Here is a 19,194-nt window from a genome sequence, read left to right as displayed (position 1 = left end):
CATTTATGTACAACAATGCGAAAATTTACATTCAACGTTAGCAAGACATTTGGTTCAACATTTTACTGCCATTTCCTTTTTTAGTTTTTTGAAAACTTAATTCAACCATATATTATGAGTACCTCGCAAGAAAAAACAAAATTACCATAATATATATATTCACAATATATACGCTCAAACTATAATGTAGAAAAAGGTTACAATTCACATTAGAGGGTCTATTTACAATTCTCCAAATCACATATAGTCACAGTTTGGCGAGTTTAACATGAATTTGCAATTGTGTTTTGAATTATAGCATGGAACCTAATATATTATCCAACATTTCTATTCTAAAAAGTACTTTAAAAGTAAATATGACCCAAGGCATAAATGTCTGAAATATACTAGTATTTTATGATCTTATGTCCAATTTTATTGCTATTATCGAATTCTGCTTAAGCTGTACAGCACTAGAAAATGAAGATGGATTCTACCATTAATCATGTGTAGTGGCTGCTCAATCATAATATTATGCTAGTTGGAGAAACAGCAGGTTCTTTCCTTATAAGGGAGCTGATGGAGGATTTACCAGGAAATTGCACATTTTAAGATAGTATAGCCAAAATGAGTTCACTTTCCATTTTGTCCATTATAAGGGCTGCAATTCCACAAGGCTTGGTTTAGAGGAAAACCATGTACAGGATATCTTCAAGCCATTAAATATCAGCATATTCTGCCTAAATCTTAAACATGTGGGTTTTTTTTTTTGGAGTGAGTAAATAACTATCAGCCTATGATAAAGCTCATACAAGTCTGTGGTAAACTTCTCAGTTCAACTCAATGATTTAAAGAGTTTTCAAGTATGGAAATTAAAACAGTGAAAGAGAGGGGGGGAAACAAATCACAACGTTTAAAACCAGTTGTTTTAGCAACTTGTTTCAAGTAATACTAACAAAGCAAATTAGTTTTTACACATATTCTGTAATAAACAAATGATAATGTCATTCTCTGGTGACTGCCACATTTAGTTGGGAACATAAAATGGCAGCTTTCTGATGACCTTACCAGACTCTGTTTGGATTCGGTCATACACCCATTTCCTGTTGCAGCGACATTCTGGTCCACATTTTGTAGAGCTACATTTGGGACAGGGATAGAAGCATCCTTGGCATTTTTCTTCCAGGCAGTCACATAAGTCTCTGTTATTGCAAAGGAGTTTGCCTTTCTTGTCATACTTCTTCAAAGAAACCCTGAGAAAGACAGGAAAACGGCTAATATTCTAAATATGTCAGACATGCTGACGTGCTTAACTTCTATCCTTGCAGGTGGAGCTCACTCTGCACTCCCTCCCTTTTTGAAGCCCAACCTGCGTTGCTTTTGTTAAAAAAAAATTCTTTTCCTGTTCACCCCATCCCTGCACAAAGCGTGCGCATGTGCTCTGATTTGCTGAAAATTTTGAATCACATACTTCTTTATGAGAAGACTGATTGGACCACATGAGGCCTCCTGCTGACATCAGATATGGGAGGGTGATCAGCACCAGGAGACAGTAACCCTTTATGGTCCATCTAATTATATTTCATGAAAACATGTGAAGTAAAGTAGCAGCAGTCACAAAGTTACAAGATAAGCATTCACTTCCAAAAAATAGCAACAATAAATAAAGGGACACTGTAGGCACCCAGACGACTTCAGCTCGTTAAAGTGGTGTGAGTGCAGTGTCCCATCACCCTTGACCCTGAGCATGTAATTATTGCAGTTTTTTTTAATAAACCTACAAAGGTTAACTCCTCCTCTAGTGGCTGTTTACCAGACAGCCACTAGAGGGACTTCCGGGCTGGAAGGTGACTTTTGGTCACCTATAGAACACTGGATGTCCTCATGCTATGCAAGAGTACTTCCAGCGTCACCGGAATCCCCATAGGAAAGCATCGAATAATGTTTTCCTATGGGAAAATCCTAATACGATATCAGCATGCGCATTAGGTCCCCCCCCCCCGCCAACTGGGGAGGATTGAAGGCGGACCCAAGCTAGCACCGAGGGACTTTGACGCTGGACCCAGGTAAGTGACAGAAAAGGTTATCAACCCCTTCTGCACTGTGGGGGTTTTGGCAGAGGGGGAAGCTATAGTACCAGGAAAACAAATTTGTTTTCCTGGCACTATAGTTTCCCTTTAATATGCAACCCACCAGTTGAGCAGACTACATTTGTCATTATGTTCAGTCAAGCAGATTCCACCATGAAGTAAAAAAAATAAAATGTAAAGTTGATGATGTAATGTAAACTAGATTACCAAGAGTTCACAACCAACTATCAAAAATATAGAGATGGGAAAATGTATACTATATTGATCCAACTGCCCGTTTAGCAAATACGCTTGTGTATCTTACTTGTTTGTAGAGTAATATCCATTCATCTGGGACAGGTAAGCTTTCTTCTTCTGGATTCTAGTCTCTGGGTTGAAATCTGCTACCTGAGGTCCAGGGTTTTGAAAAGCTAAACATTTCAGCTGCCGTTCAATCTGCTGCTAAAATATGCATAAATATATTTAAAAAAACAAAACAAAAAAAAAAAATTTAAAACCAACACTTCTGCATTCACTAGGTTATGTAATGCTCATCTAGATTAAAACATATTGCAAAAAATGTAAAACCAGTGTCAGTCTAAAAAAACAGAGTTTGGTATTACTTCAGAAGTCAAACATTACCATGTGTACGAAATAGGCAAATGAACTTACAAAAGATACAAATAGGCAGAAATGGCACTGCTCCCAAAGTTTCAATTACATTTATAGTTTTGGCTCTGAGTGACAAAAATCAAACAGTATCCTTTTCTACATTACAAAATGTACTGATTTGGCTCAAAAAGTAAGCGTTCCACATTATAAAGCACGTTAGGTACCAACAAAACCATTATGATTCTTTTTGCTTTTGGCCTAAATAAATAAATTGTTTTTGCATCTTGATAGTTGTAGATCTGCTAACACCTTTCCTACTGTAAATGGTTGATACATGAATTTAAATATCTAGAAACCCTTGCTCTACTACAAAGCTTTTATAGGATAAAAAAACAGTAGCTAGAAGACAAAAGGTTCTTTAGAAAATCCCACTAACAAATCTGGGTATCTATTTAGCTAGCTGCTACCAGTGGCACTTGTAACTACTTTGATTGGGCTATAGCCTGATCCTAGTGGAAGACTGGCCTACTAATGGGCATGAAGATGTAGTTGCAAAATACAGGTTTTTGAATATCATATCTTGTTCTATCAAGAAAACACCTCTCTGCCATGTTTATTTTAGCTTGACATATGAAATTTTCAATTGATGCATTCCCCCCCACCCCCCCCCCCCCCCCCCCCATTTTCCCCATGTTCCTTTTTGCCATGTAAATTTCTTATTAACTAACTGATGAAATACACCTAATGCATTACCTAAGCCAGTTTTCCCACTATCTAATATCTGACTTTTGGATCAATAAATGAGTTGGGTCTGAAATTTGTACAGTGTGTCTGTGCTGTTACTTCGAATCTCAGCTCCCAGGGCACCTTGTGTTTCCCTGTCTCTCTCTCTTTAGATGTATATCTACATACATATTATATACACACACACACACACAGGGTAACAGGTTTGCTTATCAATGGAGTATTTTTATATTGGTAAACATTTCTCTTTTATTTTAGTTACATTTTTAATATCTAAGAAACTTACCAGCTGTTTTTGTGCTTTGGGATAATCCTCTTTGTGTGTCTCTGTCTGGACTGGTCTGTCATCATTTCTCATTGTGCTTGATTTCTCGGATTTAACACTCATGTCCAGACCTAGTAGAAAAATATATATGAGAGTAACATATTGGAGAAGACATGATTCTTCTGTTTAGTATGACTTTATTGCCAAAGCAAAAGCCATTATTACAATGTCAGCAATATCTAAATAAATGGCTATAATATAAAACAATTGCACATTGGGTCATCCAGTTTTGCTTTGTGAAGCTTATGAGTTTTGCCAGGCATTATTTGATATTAGAGAAAGCAAAAACTTCACAAACTCTTTTTTTTTTTTTTTGTATTCTTACTGGCTGCTTGATGCCTTCTTCAGCCAATCAGAATGCAGTTAGAAAACTTAGTCTAGTCGAGAAAATCCACCGGGGTTTAGTCAATAAGTGGTCAATTGCAACCAAACTCTCTACACAGGGGTTAAATGGCAATCAGTTTTCACAATCTGGCATGTTTACCAACTATAACCCGTTCATATTTTCATAAAAAGACAATTCCAGTTATGCCAACTAAATTTGCACTTCCATTCAGCAACCAGTTAATCGTCTGTTAAAATCAGGTGAATCTCCATTTGACTTGGTGAAATGCAATGAACTTGAAACTAAAGTTCCATAATTCAGTTGATCCAATACCTCTGATAGAGAACAAGGGAATTGTACCCATAACACTAAGCCCCCTAAACCCAAGTCATCCAACTTCTATCTCCATTCACCCCCATAACAATACACCAACACTAAATCTCCAACAACAACATCCTAATACTACCTTAAGAATTTTTTTATGTTGTTCTTTCACTAGTGACACCTAAATAAAAGGGTCCCTGGCTGCCCACAGCCCTGCGGCCTCTACTGGATGTATGGCTAATTCAGAGATTACACACTTCCTTCTAGGTATACATATTCATACCAGCAATAGGCACTGTGAGAGGCTAAAAGCAGTCAGCTGACACACTTCTCCAATCACAATCACCCATTGCTGCTCATGCTAATGCATGTTACTTCACTGACAAGATTGAACAGCTAAGGAAAGAATTCTCCCCTCCTTGCCTTTCTGTTTCTCAATCACACATAGATCATGCCTTTCCTACCCTTCAGACATTCTCCCCAGCTACTGACCAAGAGGTGGCTGCTCTTCTTTGCTCCTCTCGCCCCACCACTTGCCCGCTCGATCCTGTCCCATCTCACCTTATTAGATCTCTCTCCACTTGTCTCGTGCCTTCTCTAACACACATCTTCAACTGCTCGCTCTCCTCTGGCATCGTCCCTGCTGACCTTAAACATGCCACTGTAGTACCTATACTAAAAAAACCATCCCTCGACCCATCCACCCCCTCTAACTACCGTCCCATATCCCTGCTCCCTTTTTCCTCAAAGCTTCTGGAAAGACTTGTATTTACCCGTGTGTCTCATTTCCTCAATTCCAACTCTCTCCTTGACCCTCTTCAATCTGGCTTCCGCCCTCTCCACTCTACAGAGACTGCCCTTATCAAAGTTACTAACGACCTAATCGCAGCTAAATCCAAAGGCCACTACTCCATACTAATTCTTCTTGACCTCTCAGCGGCCTTTGACACCGTTGATCATGCTCTCCTTCTTCAAACTCTTCAATCGCTTGGTCTCTGTGACTCTGTCCTCTCATGGTTTTCCTCTTATCTCTCCCAACGCTCATTCAGTGTCTCCTTTTCTAATGATACCTCCTCCCCTTGCCCTGTCTCAGTTGGAGTTCCCCAAGGCTCCGTCCTTGGTCCCCTTCTATTTTCTCTTTATACTGCCTCTCTTGGCAAACTTATTACCTCTTTTGGATTTCACTACCACCTGTACGCTGATGACACCCAGCTATATCTCTCCTCCCCGGACCTCTCCCCTGCCGTCCTGCAACGTGTCACTGCTTGCCTTTCTTCCATCTCTGACTGGATGTCCTCCCGCTTTCTGAAACTCAATCTCTCAAAAACTGAGCTCCTTGTCTTTCCTCCTCCTAATACTGATCCTCCTCTTTCGCTCTCCCTCCAAGTTTGTGGTACCAACATCAGTCCATCCTTGCAAGCGCGCTGTCTTGGCGTCATACTTGACTCTGGTCTCACCTTTGAGCCTCACATCCAGCATGTTGCCAAATCCTGTAGATTCCATCTTAAAAACATAGCCCGCATCCGCCCCTTTCTTGCACCAGATACTACCAAGGAGCTTGTCCATGCTCTAGTAATTTCCCGCATGGATTATTGTAACCCTCTCCTGATTGGTCTCCCCAATAGCCGTACTGCACCCTTACAGTCCGTAATGAATGCTGCTGCTAGACTGATTTTCCTCTCTAGTCGTTTCTCTCACACCTCACCCCTCTGCCAGTCCTTACATTGGCTTCCTGTATGCTATAGGAGTCAATTCAAGGTACTAACTCACACCTATAAAGCACTGAACAACTCTAGCCCCTCTTATATCTCCTCACAGATCCATAGGTATGTCCCTTCTCGGTCTCTCCGTTCTGCCCGTGACCACCTCCTGTCCGTTGTCCGCACTCGTACGGCCAACTCGCGCTTACAGGACTTCTCGCGGGCGGCTCCCTTCCTATGGAATAGCCTGCCTACCGCCATCAGACTCTCCCCTAGTCTTGCATCTTTTAAGAAGTGCCTTAAAACCCATCTCTTTAGGAAAGCTTATGGCCTCCAAGACTAACCCTTACCTCACATACCTGTCTCTTGCCCTCTCCTAAAGGGCAGCCCACCTTATTTGATTGTAAATTCCTGTCCTAATGTGTTTTACACCCCACCTCCTATAGAATGTAAGCTCGTTTGAGCAGGGTCCTCTTCAACCTATTGTTCCTGTAAGTTTATTTGTAATTGTCCTATTTATAGTTAAATCCCCCTCTCATAATATTGTAAAGCGCTACGGAATCTGTTGGTGCTATATAAATGGCAATAATAAATAAATAAATGGGGTGCAGAGGACTCTTACTTAGAATTTGAACATTAAAAGAAACAGTTTAATGCTAGATTGAAGGACACCAGGTGACTCTATAACCACTTAAATGAGAAGACAGTGTCACTTTAATGTATTGGTGTTCACCAGTCTGCTGAGGTTTATTCCTCTAATGAATTTCTCTAAACATTATTTATGCAAAGTGGACTTAACAGAACAATACAAGCACCACAAAGTGTCCTGGAGCCCTGTCCATGTACGTAATTAAACCGTTTGCTAACAGTCGTCAGGCCAGACAGGTATCCAGGTCAGGTATCTGTATGTCCACTTAATTTTTTTTTTTGCTGAGGCCTGGTTTTTCATAAAGCAGCTGGCCAATGTTTCTGCTCTATCAGCTCTTCTCCATGTAACCATAATCTATTGTCCAGTGAAGCCCTGGAATTCCCTCCGCTCACACCTTTTATGGTAATGAATGTTTGCAGCAGGAGCCAACTCACACAGAAGTGGGCTACCTCTCCCACCCCAGCCCAAACCACCTGACCTAACAAGTTTAGACAGAAAGAGGCAAGTGAAATGCCTCAGAGTCCTCAGTGCCAGGCAAACTACAAATGCCCAGCATGCCATGATTGATAATACGCTTCTATGTGTGTGCCAAGGAATTTGTCTGTAGTGATTGTGTCAGAGCTTGTCTGCAGTGATCGTGTGGGTCAGAGAGCTTGTCTGCAGTGATCGTGTGGGTCAGAGAGCTTGTCTGCAGTGATCGTGTGGGTCAGAGAGCTTGTCTGCAGTGATCGTGTGGGTCAGAGAGCTTGTCTGCAGTGATCGTGTGGGTCAGAGAGCTTGTCTGCAGTGATCGTGTGGGTCAGAGAGCTTGTCTGCAGTGATCATGTGGGTCAGAGAGCTTGTCTGCAGTGATCGTGTGGGTCAGAGAGCTTGTCTGCAGTGATCGTGTGGGTCAGAGAGCTTGTCTGCTGTGATCGTGTGGGTCAGAGAGCTTGTCTGCTGTGATCGTGTGGGTCAGAGAGCTTGTCTGCTGTGATCGTGTGGGTCAGAGAGCTTGTCTGCTGTGATCGTGTGGGTCAGAGAGCTTGTCTGCTGTGATCGTGTGGGTCAGAGAGCTTGTCTGCTGTGATCGTGTGGGTCAGAGAGCTTGTCTGCTGTGATCGTGTGGGTTAGAGAGCTTGTCTGCAGTAATTTTGTGTGTGTGTCAGTCAGTGAGCTTGTATGTATTGAGATTGTGTGTTCCAATGAGTTTGTCTGTAATAAGCTTCACAAAGGCAATAGTTGCTTAAATGTTTGCTATTCCGGTTATACTTCACTGCAAGTCAGAGTTTATTGAGTAAACTCCACTGTGATACTTTGCAGAAATTCATCCCTACACATTTATGGTGCTTTTCTATGTGTACATACACTAATAAGGAAATCTTACTCGCATGAGAGGGGCGTGGCCAAGGAGGCAGACTTCTTGTGCAGCATTCTGCAAAACTTTTTTAGTGCATTAACGAAAAAAAGTTTTGAGCATGCAAAAATACAGCTTATTAATGAAGCCAAAGCATCACATGCGTTATTATTATGCAGTTTTATTGGTGTTAAGAGTTTCCCTTCATACCGACCTTGGTTTTTATGCCATTACCTGAGCAGTAAGGACTCCAAACTCTACACTTCAGCCCAATAGAAGCCCAATCCCCCCAAATAACATGGCAGGATCCCTGACTGTGTAGCACATTATCCACTTGTGTAATCTGAGAATGCAGTGATTATAACATGATAGCTTATAGTAGGGAAATTATATGCATGAATGGACACCCTTTTTTAACAAATTAGAGATTAAAAATTGTCAAACCAAAACAAAATAAAAAGCTAACTTTTAAGAGTCCAATAACTTGACTTTAAGCACCTGCACAAGTTTGTGATGTTGCTGGCAGATGTATAAAGGAAAGCAAAATGTTTAAATACAATTATAAGGTAAACTGAGATTTAAGCTACAAGAGAAACCGAGGGCAAAACAAACAAGCAAAGCCCTGAATACTACACAAGTGTCCCTATTTAGGAGGGACAGTCCTTATTTTGGGCCAACATCCATCTGTCCCTTTTTTTTATGAGCTCTATATTGTTGGTGTGGAAATCAGAGTTCCACAGCAATAACTCTCACAATGATAGCAATAAATGGGTTTAGAAATTAGCTTGTGTAAATAAGATATATTGTTCACGTTCTAAATTACATTTTAGTTGCAGAAATTAGTCATTAAGTCGCCTAAAATGTATCAGAACAGTCCCGACCCTGACAACAAACCCCCCCAAAAACCTGACTCTTGCTGTAGTTTATCACCTTGCGTGGATTAATGGAATTGTTTCATAAGGTGCTAGCAGCCATACCACAACTGCTACCTGCCCATTTGTACTTCTGATTCACATAGAAATGTTTTTTACACATCTTAAACGTTGTCAGGATGGTATTTACTGTCCTGGCAGGAATAGTTGTGCCCATCTGCAACCCAGTATGTCTAGGGATGCCGGCCGCTGCGGATCTATGCTACTTTATAGCCCCATGGCTGCCCACGTTGATGACGACGTCTGCGTGCGTGTGACGTCACGCACACATTTTGGGGTCAAAGGCCGGTTAAAGCTAATCGGATAAACAGGAGGGTTATTTAAACTAAATTTTACATTCTCTCATTGCCCTGTCGTGGTTTCTGCCTGATGGTAATCCAAGAGTGCGTTCCTGATATTTAGTTTTTTGACTTTGGCTTCATTCTGACTTCCCTGATTTCTGGTATCCTTGACTTTTGGCTTTTTCTCATCGTTGTGTCTGATTCTGTATCACTGACCTGGCAAGTATTTTGACTATTCTTGAATACATTAAGTCCGGCCATTCTAAGGTCCGGTTAGATGTTATCCTTAATCCTAGGTGTGAATACAATTCTGCGTGCTGGATCAATTAGTAATCCTGATACCAGGGCTGTGTGTGATGACTTGATAAGCCACTCACTAAGAATGTGCGTGGTCACAACACATGTTCTCTAGAAAGAGATGGTAAGCATGGGTGCCCAAGAGGTAGATAAACAGATGTTTTAAAACTACAGCTTCCCAGATCCCTTGTCATTCTAAAGGCATGCATCATGGGAGCTGTAGGTTTACAACATCTGGGGGATCTACCTTTTGGGCACCCCTGTCCTAAAGTATACACAGAAAAGTTGGATCTATAATGGATGGCAGAGGAGGGAAAAAATAAATAAAAAAAGGTTTACCTTTAATATTATCTGAAATCCAGGATAACAGACAGATAGCTGCAGCCGTGTTTCTCACATTGCTGCAATTATAAGCTCTTCTTGTGTAAAGTACTCCCTGTGCTGTAACATTTACAATAGTTAAAAGTTGTTATGGTTGGAGTGACCCTTTTAAAATGTATGCCTGTCTAGAGGAGGCCTTGTCATCTACACATTGTAAGGATGAGATTCCCTATAAATAACGATCACACTAGTTTGCTAGACTGAGATTCAAAGTAACACACAACACAATTTGTTTTTTCAAAGTTGTAAGAGTTGTGGTTTGAAATGTGTAACTTATCCCAGCTTTCTCTATTGTGTCTGGGGAGAGCAGCTCTCTCTACCTCAATAATGTATAAACAGACATGTTTTAACTTTAGTTCTCTACAGAAGCAAGACAAACATTGTGACTGTGTGTGGGGTCTGTGAGTGTATTTGAATTCTAGAACAAGATACGACTTGAATGTAGCAAACACTTCAGTTTACGCGCAGCCTCATGTTATGTATATATAATATATAGATCACATTTTTTACGGAGTCAATATTTCTCACTTTGTGGAATGTTCCTGTCCTGAAACCAGAACCAGATTCCAACCATATGTTGTTAATATCAGGATTCCTTTAGTAGATGGATTAGGATCATAGGCATCTGGTGTGCACTATAGTTACTTTGGTTTGACAGCTGCTAAGGCACTTTTGCAGGTGATTGGTAATCAAGATAATCTAAATCTTGCAGGTTTTCTGCATTAAACATGTGGATTTGCTTTACACAGGATAGACTTTACTTTTACATGGGAAACAGAAAACGAGAAAAACAAGTGGCCATATTTAGGACAGACTGTCCTTACAGTGGACCCAAGTACCCCCAGTCCTTTTTTTTCCTGGAGTGCCATATTGTAAGTGCGACTTAGTGTATTACAGAGCTATACAGTAAAACAAAACTCTTAACACTCTAAATGTGTGTTTAAAGGGTAATCTGTAAATAAGATACATTGTTGTTTTAAGTTACATTTTAACTTTATAAAAAAAGTTATTAGTAAATCACCTAAATTTCCCAGAACAGCACAGCCCCTGGCCACACCACCAATAACACCTAAAATGTAAGTGTCCCTCTTTGTCCATTTGGAATATTGTGAAGTATTCTCTTGCAAAAGGTCCTAGCAACCCCAGCCTGGACAGCTAAGCTGTTTCCAAGTGAAACAATAACTAAGGCAAAGAGTTCGTATTACCAAATGTATTCCTCTTACCAGTGTATATACTGAGATGTATCTAGGAGTTTTACGTCTAGTCCTTCAACCTTTATTTATGAAAGGTATCTGCTCACTGAGAGAGTTTGGTTTTCTCAGACCTGCATATAAGAGTAGGGATTTTAATTTGGGGTAATGTGAAAATCTGTGCTAATTGGGCCAAGGCTTAACCCTTTTGTCCCAGAGACGACTTAAATGTCATCCTTCCTGTCCTTTAACCCTATCACGGCACTTGAAGACTTGCAAGCCTCAGCAGGCTTTGGTCACATGTGCAAATATGTTTACTAATCAGTTGTTTTCAATAGGCAGTTTAGTAATTGACAGGTGAATTAGATAATCAATCAGGCTAATTTGGAACACAGTTTAAATATAACTCTCTATCCTACCAAGAGTAGTGATGTCCACTCATTTTATGGGGAAACTAAACAGCTTGACATGCCAATGCCATTATTGTTTATAATTCCTCCAATGATGTTTATTTATGTTCTTATAGTAAATAGTTTTATATAAACCAGAAAGGATTCATAGGAAACTCTTGGTCTCTACACAGATATGGTAATGAGTCAGATCTAAAGGTATGATGTGCAGATCCGTTAAAGTGTTACTGTGACTTCTCTATAAATTACACCATTGAATAAAACACTGGTTATCACCTATAGCTTCTGTTTACCTATTTTCCATTAGATTCCCCATTTTATCTATATATCTATATTGCGAATTCAGCCAAGGCACACAATGCAAACGAGAAGGAGAACAGAAACGCCGTTTTAGTTTCTCTCTTCTTTCCGTAACTGTGTACAACGGCAAAAAATTAGAAATTTTATAACAATAATTGATAGGCTACCAAGATGGAGGCACCCAGCTCCAGGATGGGTTACTTTTCCCTATACTGGAAAATAAGTATGTAAATTATAAAAATACAAAACAAAAAAAACACACCTCATATTTCACTTATATCGGTAGGGTCACTCTAAGTAGTGTATGACTTATCTAGGGTATTTACCTGCCACGCTTTATAAACGCTACTAAGTCGTAAAAGTCCGGCTTTGCTCTACATCTCAGACACTATTAAAAGGTAACACGATTTGAAATGACTAGTTTATCTGATCTGGTAATTATCTAATTTAGTATCTATTTTTGTTGTCATATCCCATGTCTTACTTTGTTCTCTCTCTGTGATAGTGTTAAACCGATTTACTGAATGTCAAGCATGGTCTTTTCCTTCTCTGCGATGGATAATATGTACGGAGATGTCGCAAAGAAACAAGGAAATAATAATGTAAATGTTATGTAAAAATGAAAAACAAAACTTTTCTAGCACCTAAACTTTTTGCAGATGGCAATAGTTTACACCATGGGTATACATGTGGCAAGTTGCAAGCCTACAAGTGACAACATTTCACTCGATGTTATGTAATGTTTTTAATATACTATTTATATTAAACTTTTATAATTAAAATAAATGGTGTTTTTTTTTTTTGTTTTTTTTAAATACACTGAAATCTACTTATATTTGACTGTTGTTGGTTTGGGGAGCCAGCCTGGCCATTTGTTGCCATCCATTTTAAACTGACAGAAAACAGTTGACTGTGAGTGCTCACTTCACTCCCACACGGTGTACTGACTCAAAGACAAAGGGGGCTATGTATAAACAGTGTCTGTTCTGAAAAGGGGTGCACATGAAAAAAGGGTGGAGTCAATGGAAAATGCCTGCTGCTTTAATTGGTTTCCATGGTGACCTTTCATACTTTAGACAACTGTCTAAAGAACAGAACACTTTTTATACATACAAAGTGAGTTAAAGGGTTACTATAACCCTATTGGTGGGGGGAGGGCTTCCCATCTTAAAATGCCCTACTGGGGCCCTCTCTCAATTAGTAGTGTGTGCTGGGTGAAGTACCCGTGCCCCTTCTGACTTCTCTGGGTCTGCATACAGTCCAATCACAGGATTCTCATACAGAAGCCTGTGATTGAACTAATTGCTGGCTTTGAGCACAAGTGCATAACAAGGGGAGGTAGATGGAGAGAGTAGGACAAAGGCAGAGAGGTAGTTTTTTATTTTTCTTATTTTAAAAAGACAAATATTGTGGGAGCACATGCAATGTGGTAAGGAGAGCTATCTTCTGCACGCAGACAAAATACTTATTTTATGCCCAGAATTTACATTAGGTAGCCTAAAATAGAGTTCTAGCCTGCCTAAGTCACGTGTGCTAGGGGTATACAATTAGCAATATCTGCGTATGTGCAGTGCTCCAAGTAGAAACACTGCATGTACTGACTCCTACAACCATGACCACTTCAAATCACAAAAGTGGTCATGGTGGTTGGAACAGTAGCGTCTCCAGAATTCATACTTGGGGGGGGGGGGGCACATAAGGGGCCAGGGACAAGAGTTGGGGGGCAGTTATTAAATGTGTCTGGTTTGTATATGTACAGTGGCGTACACACGACCCACGAGGCCCCGGTGCGAAAATTGATCCGTGGGCCCCCCCCCCCCATGCAACACATGGCGGCGGGCACCTGGTCGCAGGGGTCACAGGGCTGTGACCCATGCGACCGCAGTATGTATGCCAGTGCATGCAGATACACATACACTTAAAGGACCAGCTCAATGAAGTGGTCTGGGTGCCAGGTCCCTCTAGTAATGCTTTCCTATGGGCGGTTTGAATGCATGCGCGGCAGACGGATTCCCAGCGCCAAGGGAGCCCGGCACTGGAGAAAGGTGGAGAAAGGTAAGTGCTGAAGGGGTTTTAAACACACACACACATACTCTCACGAACAGCATACACACTAGCTAACAGACACACACATTTACTGACAGAGACATACGCAGTTACAGACATACATACACACTCATTGACAGCCACACACACATGCACACAAAACATACACTCTCATTGACAAGCACACACTCACTAACAGACATCAAACAGACTCACTAACAGACACACACTAACAGACACACACAAACTGACACTCCGTAACATACACACACACTGACACTCACTAGCAGACACACTTAATAGCAGACACACGCAAACTAACACACACACTGACACACACACTCTAACACTAACACACACTCTCTAACACTAACACACACACACATGTTTCTTTAAAATTTAATCCCCCAGCTTTGGGAGAGCTGAGGGGATTCCCTGGGGTCTAGTGGTGCTGCTGGGCGTCCGGTCACCGTGCTGGCTGGTGGGCGCGCGAGGGAGCACTCTCCTCTGAGCGCTCTCTGCCCAGCTCCCTCATGCGCCGCTTACTGATGCCGGAGCCTGAATATGACGTCATATTCCGTCTCCGGCATCATTGCGGTGCGCGAGGGAGCTGGGCAGAGAGCGCTCAGGGGAGAGTGCTCCCTCGCGCACGCGCCAGCGAGCCTGCCCGCACGGTGACACCAGGGTCAGACTCAGGGGTCCCTGAGGTGGCCAACTCCTGGGCCCCCAAGGAGAAGAGGCTGGCCACACTGGCGTACATACCGGGTCGCAGGGTGGCCGGGCCCCCTAGTGGGCCTGGCCCGGTCACAGCCACGACCCCTGCGACAACGGTATGTACGCCAGTGTGTATATATATATATATATACATACACACACATACATTCACAAAGCTTGACAAATTCCAGGTGCCAGGTCACCATGGTGACTAGACATTTCGTCCTGGTGCCTGGCATTTGTCAGCCCTTTGCTAAGCCGCGCAGGAAACATTAAAGCCAGCCGCTGCGGGGAGCATGGAGGCAGTACGCAAGGGAGCAGTAACCTTCCTGCAATTCCTCTCTGCTCCCTTGCGTGCTGTTCAGTGACATGACGTCACTCCGGGCCAGCATCACTACAGAGAGCGCGCAGGGGAGCAGAGAGAAACTGCAGGAAGATTGAGAGGAGACACACTGGATGCCAGGGAAAGATCCACTCAGATCTCCCAAAGGTAGGGAGGCTGGGTAGATTTAAATAAAAATAGCAATTTGTGAGTGTGTGAGAAAATGTTTGTGTGTGTCTCAGTCAGAGAGGGCGGGCCTGTCACTGTCTGTCAGAATGTGTGTATGTATGTATGTCTGTCAGTGTGTGTCTCAGTCAGAGATTGGGGACGGAGCTTCTGCACAGTGGCAGAACTAACACAGAGTGGGCCCTGGTGCAAAAACTGTTTTCGGCCCCTGAAGACGCATGCCCATCTATACACGGGCCACTCGATGGGCCCCCGGTGTAACTGCAACACCAGCACTCTCTGTAGTTCCACTGCTGCACCTTCCTTATTACAGGCAAGACACCTTTTTTTTTACAGAAACTAGAAATCCTTTTCAGGAGATGCAAGATAATTTTACATGGTGTTTAGAAGAGGCTGTGGTGAAGTGTGTGTATAGAGGAGTCTGATTATGGTGTACTATGTGTAACTAGGGGATGTAGTGTGTTCATGTATAGATTTTGAGATTGTGTGTGTTGAAAGAGCCTGTAAAGTGTGTGTGTGTGCATCTATGGGCTGCATTGTGAGTGTATGTGTATTGGGGTTGCATTGCATGCTTATCAAGGAGCTGTAGTGTGTATGTATGTATATATATATCTTTGAGATTTGGTGTGTAATGGGATGAAGCATGTATGTGTGTGTGGGGGGGGGAAGGTATGTTGGGAAGAAGTGTGTATGTGGGTGAATAGATGATGTGTGTGAGGGATGCACTGTGTGTGTATGCAAAGGTGTACTCTGTGTTGGAGGGGGTTTACTGTGTTCAATGGAATGTAGAGAGCAGGACAGGGAAGAGCTTTACAATTTTTACTTTAATAATTGTTTTAAAAAAACAACAACAATATTCCCCTTTCCCTGATCTTACCTTGCAGGGAGGGGGTGGCACAATCACATCTGTGGTGGTTGAGAAGCATGCCTATCCATCGGGTACAGGGTCACGAGATGAGAGGTATCTATCTTGGAGCTCAAACACTTACACAGACTGACCCATACAAACCCACAGACTGACCCAATGCCAGGATGTAGGGGATAAACCTCACGATACACTGAAATACAATACAACATTACAAGTTGTCGCCTCACATCGCTGGGAAGACTATCGCGATCGCGACAGAGCCTATTGATACACATCGACATATGCACACATGCACCCTGACACACACAAACATTGATACATGCCCACACCATGACACAGATACACAATGACATAAAAACACACACCCTGACACACAGATGCACATACACAGATGTGTGTGTGCACACAGACACAGAAGCACACTGACATATATATATATAAATATATATATCTACACACACAGATGCACACCCTGACACACACACTCATACACATACAAACACTCACACTCATACACATACACTCACACACACACACACACTCACACACACTCACACACATACAAAGACTCATACACATACACTCATACTCATACACACACACACACTCATACACATACACATACAAACACACACACTCATATACATACAAACACTCATGCTCACACACACACACTCACACACATACACACGCTCAAGCACAAGTAATTTTTTTTATATCTCAGGCCGCCCTCTTGTTAGCTAACCTTATGTACCAGGAGGGTGGCTTGGAGTCATGCTGCTGTGGGAGTGAGAGGTCTGGAGCTCTTCATGCCCCTCACGCTGCGGCTGCCTCCTCTCCCTCCTCTCCCTCCTGCTCTGTCTCCCTGCAGGATGCTGGGAGGATGTTACAGGCTGTCACTTCATCCCAGCCAGCCGACATTACAGGGGCCCAGTCCCAGGCACTCGACCGGGTCCCTGTTGAGCAGTAATGTTTCCCTGGTGCTATAATCATAGCACCGGGGAAATATTCCGCTGCACCCCTGTGCACAGTTTGGGAACCGCTGGTCTAATCCAATGCTCCTCATAAAGATATTGGAGCATTGGTGCCCAGGCATGGCGATGCTCTCCTATGAGCTTCCACGTCATGTGACATGAGTTGTGCTCAGTCAGTGCAGTTTTACTTGGTCAGTTCAGGAAATCACCTTTAGTGTAGACATTGTTAAAAGGACAGGGCCACTGCAACCAGACCACTTCTTTGACTTTAGAGTCCCTTTAAGGCCAGAGTAGCTGAACTGGAAGTAAAATAACTCAAAATTATATTTAAGTTGTTATTTCCTATCCTATAGCCAACTGACTTCACATATCAACCAGATTCATGTTGGAGAGAATTGTGGCTGCAGGTGCTGACTAGTAGCTGACATTCCATATTATAGCTACTTCAATCATTTTCTGACCTTCACAGTGTATCATTAAATGACAACTGTCACCTCAAATAATATTTTATATAATACTCATTTCATCAATTATTGAAAGGTAATAGGTTTGTTTTAATGTAGTATATGTGTAAAAAAAGAAGAAGAAGAAGAAGAAACATTAGTTAGTCTCTATGGTCTTCCCTGCTCTGTGTGTGGAGTGAAACAGGGAAGACCGTAGAGGCAAACTGCTGGTTTTCAAGCACTGTCTGACAGAAGGTGTATAACTGTGAACAGCCATAGAGATCTTCTTGGGACCTCATAATAAATCACAACAACAAGGGTCTCCAGAACACCAAAATGGCATAATTTCCCCCTAACACTTAATTGGCTATTATGTATCTTAAATATATGAAGGTTTGTTAGTGCAGTTGTTAAGGCAGTGCAGGGGTTAATGGTTATTAAATGGTAAGTGTAAAGGTTGAGGGTTCGTGTTAGGGTACTATAGTTAATAGTGTAGTTTACTGTATGAGTAAACGTTTAGTGATGATGTAATGTTGTGTAGAATTTAACTCCTTAAGGACACAACTTCTGGAATAAAAGGGAATCATGACGGAATATTTCCGGCATGTGTCCTTAAGGGGTTAAGGGGATGATTTTACTGCAACTGCAGCACCAGAACATGCACATCCAGTGCTGACCAAGATTAGTAGGAGTCATGAGTATAGGTATGAATCCCCCTGAAGATCTGGTGTGGCTTTTAAGATCGTATGATTCACTGTTTAAGAAATATATTTAAAAAAAAAATGACATTGTTTTAACCTACTCTACCAGCAGACTCCCTTGTGATTAATATGTTATTTGCTTGTAGAAAACAGCATGTTAAAATGTATGCAAAGATAGGCTAGGATTATTATGAATACCTGCCCCCTCCCCCTATTTAATTTTATTTGTTTTGTTCCTGCTCTGATGGTGAGAGTTACAATGCCAAATGACATATATTTCAGAATATCATATGATAACTGCCTATAGCATATCTTTTCCAAACAGTAGCCAGTACTTGGAAGGTTCTTGTTGGAAAAAAACAAAAAACAAAAAACAAACATGAAACAAAATAAGCAATGCTTCAGCCATACATTTATAAAGCACACTATAGAATAATTCTACATTGATCAATAAAGAAAAAACTGAATAAAAAAATATTGATACAAAAAAGCAATGCTTCAGTCCTACGTTCATGACATTTAGCAAGCATACCATACAACGTAATAAAGAAAAATGTAATATAGTTCAATAAAGAAATAAAACTTACTCCGAGTCCACACCCATGTGCAGTCACCAACAAGAAGTGCGACACCCAAATGTTACACCCTTATGAGTTCTGAGAAAAGATAAGGGATTAAAGTAACAGAAAATGTTGCCTTTAAGGATGAAGACTTTTTTTGTGATGTGATGCGTTCGTGACCAAGGCTTTTTTGGCCCTTTTGCAATGCGTTCATTCTAATATAATTTCCCTAGAGCTATTTAGGTACACCCATCTATATATTATATATAATATTTTTTATTTTTTTGATACCCAATATGTAGTCATGACTCAATATTAAGTAGACTAACTACACTATTCATCACATAGCGTTATAGCCCTTCCTGCTACAGCATATGCTAAAATATTTTTATTCCCCATAGCAAAGTCAATGGCTAAGCCATATCAACGCACAAGCACACACACTGACTTGCAACATGCTACTGTTCTTTAACCTTAAAAAATGTGCACAGTCCCTCATGCCATGCATTTGTAATTCTCTGTTTCT

General features: G+C 41.4%; 1 protein-coding gene across 1 annotated transcript; it reads right to left on the bottom strand.

Annotated features, from left to right (window-relative positions):
* Positions 1-195: 195 nt before the first annotated feature.
* ARL14EPL (ADP ribosylation factor like GTPase 14 effector protein like) lies at positions 196-18,736 on the bottom strand. The gene is made up of 5 exons (XM_063456931.1): positions 18,696-18,736; positions 16,000-16,180; positions 3,691-3,800; positions 2,374-2,510; positions 196-1,232 (listed from the first exon to the last, which is right to left on the bottom strand). Exons 2-5 carry the CDS (start codon positions 16,046-16,048, stop codon positions 1,007-1,009), a joined length of 522 nt encoding a protein of 173 aa, XP_063313001.1. The 5' UTR covers positions 16,049-16,180; positions 18,696-18,736; the 3' UTR covers positions 196-1,006.
* Positions 18,737-19,194: the final 458 nt, after the last annotated feature.

This window comes from Pelobates fuscus, chromosome 5 (assembly GCF_036172605.1).
Source record: "Pelobates fuscus isolate aPelFus1 chromosome 5, aPelFus1.pri, whole genome shotgun sequence".
Taxonomy (NCBI): Eukaryota; Metazoa; Chordata; class Amphibia; order Anura; family Pelobatidae; genus Pelobates; species Pelobates fuscus.
The sequence above is the reverse complement of the archived record's forward strand: the minus strand, read 5'-3'. Positions and strand labels throughout refer to the sequence as shown.

Excerpts from the sequence above, each read along its gene's own strand:
- ARL14EPL (XM_063456931.1), bottom strand. The coding sequence starts at position 16,048 with ATGCTTCTCAACCACCACAGATGTGATTGTGCCACCCCCTCCCTGCAA. Across the intron at positions 3,801-15,999 it reads TGCCACCCCCTCCCTGCAAG|GTCTGGACATGAGTGTTAAA; the intron begins GTAAGATCAGGG and ends TTTTTCTACTAG. Across the intron at positions 1,233-2,373 it reads GGATATTACTCTACAAACAA|GGTTTCTTTGAAGAAGTATG; the intron begins GTAAGATACACA and ends TGTCTTTCTCAG.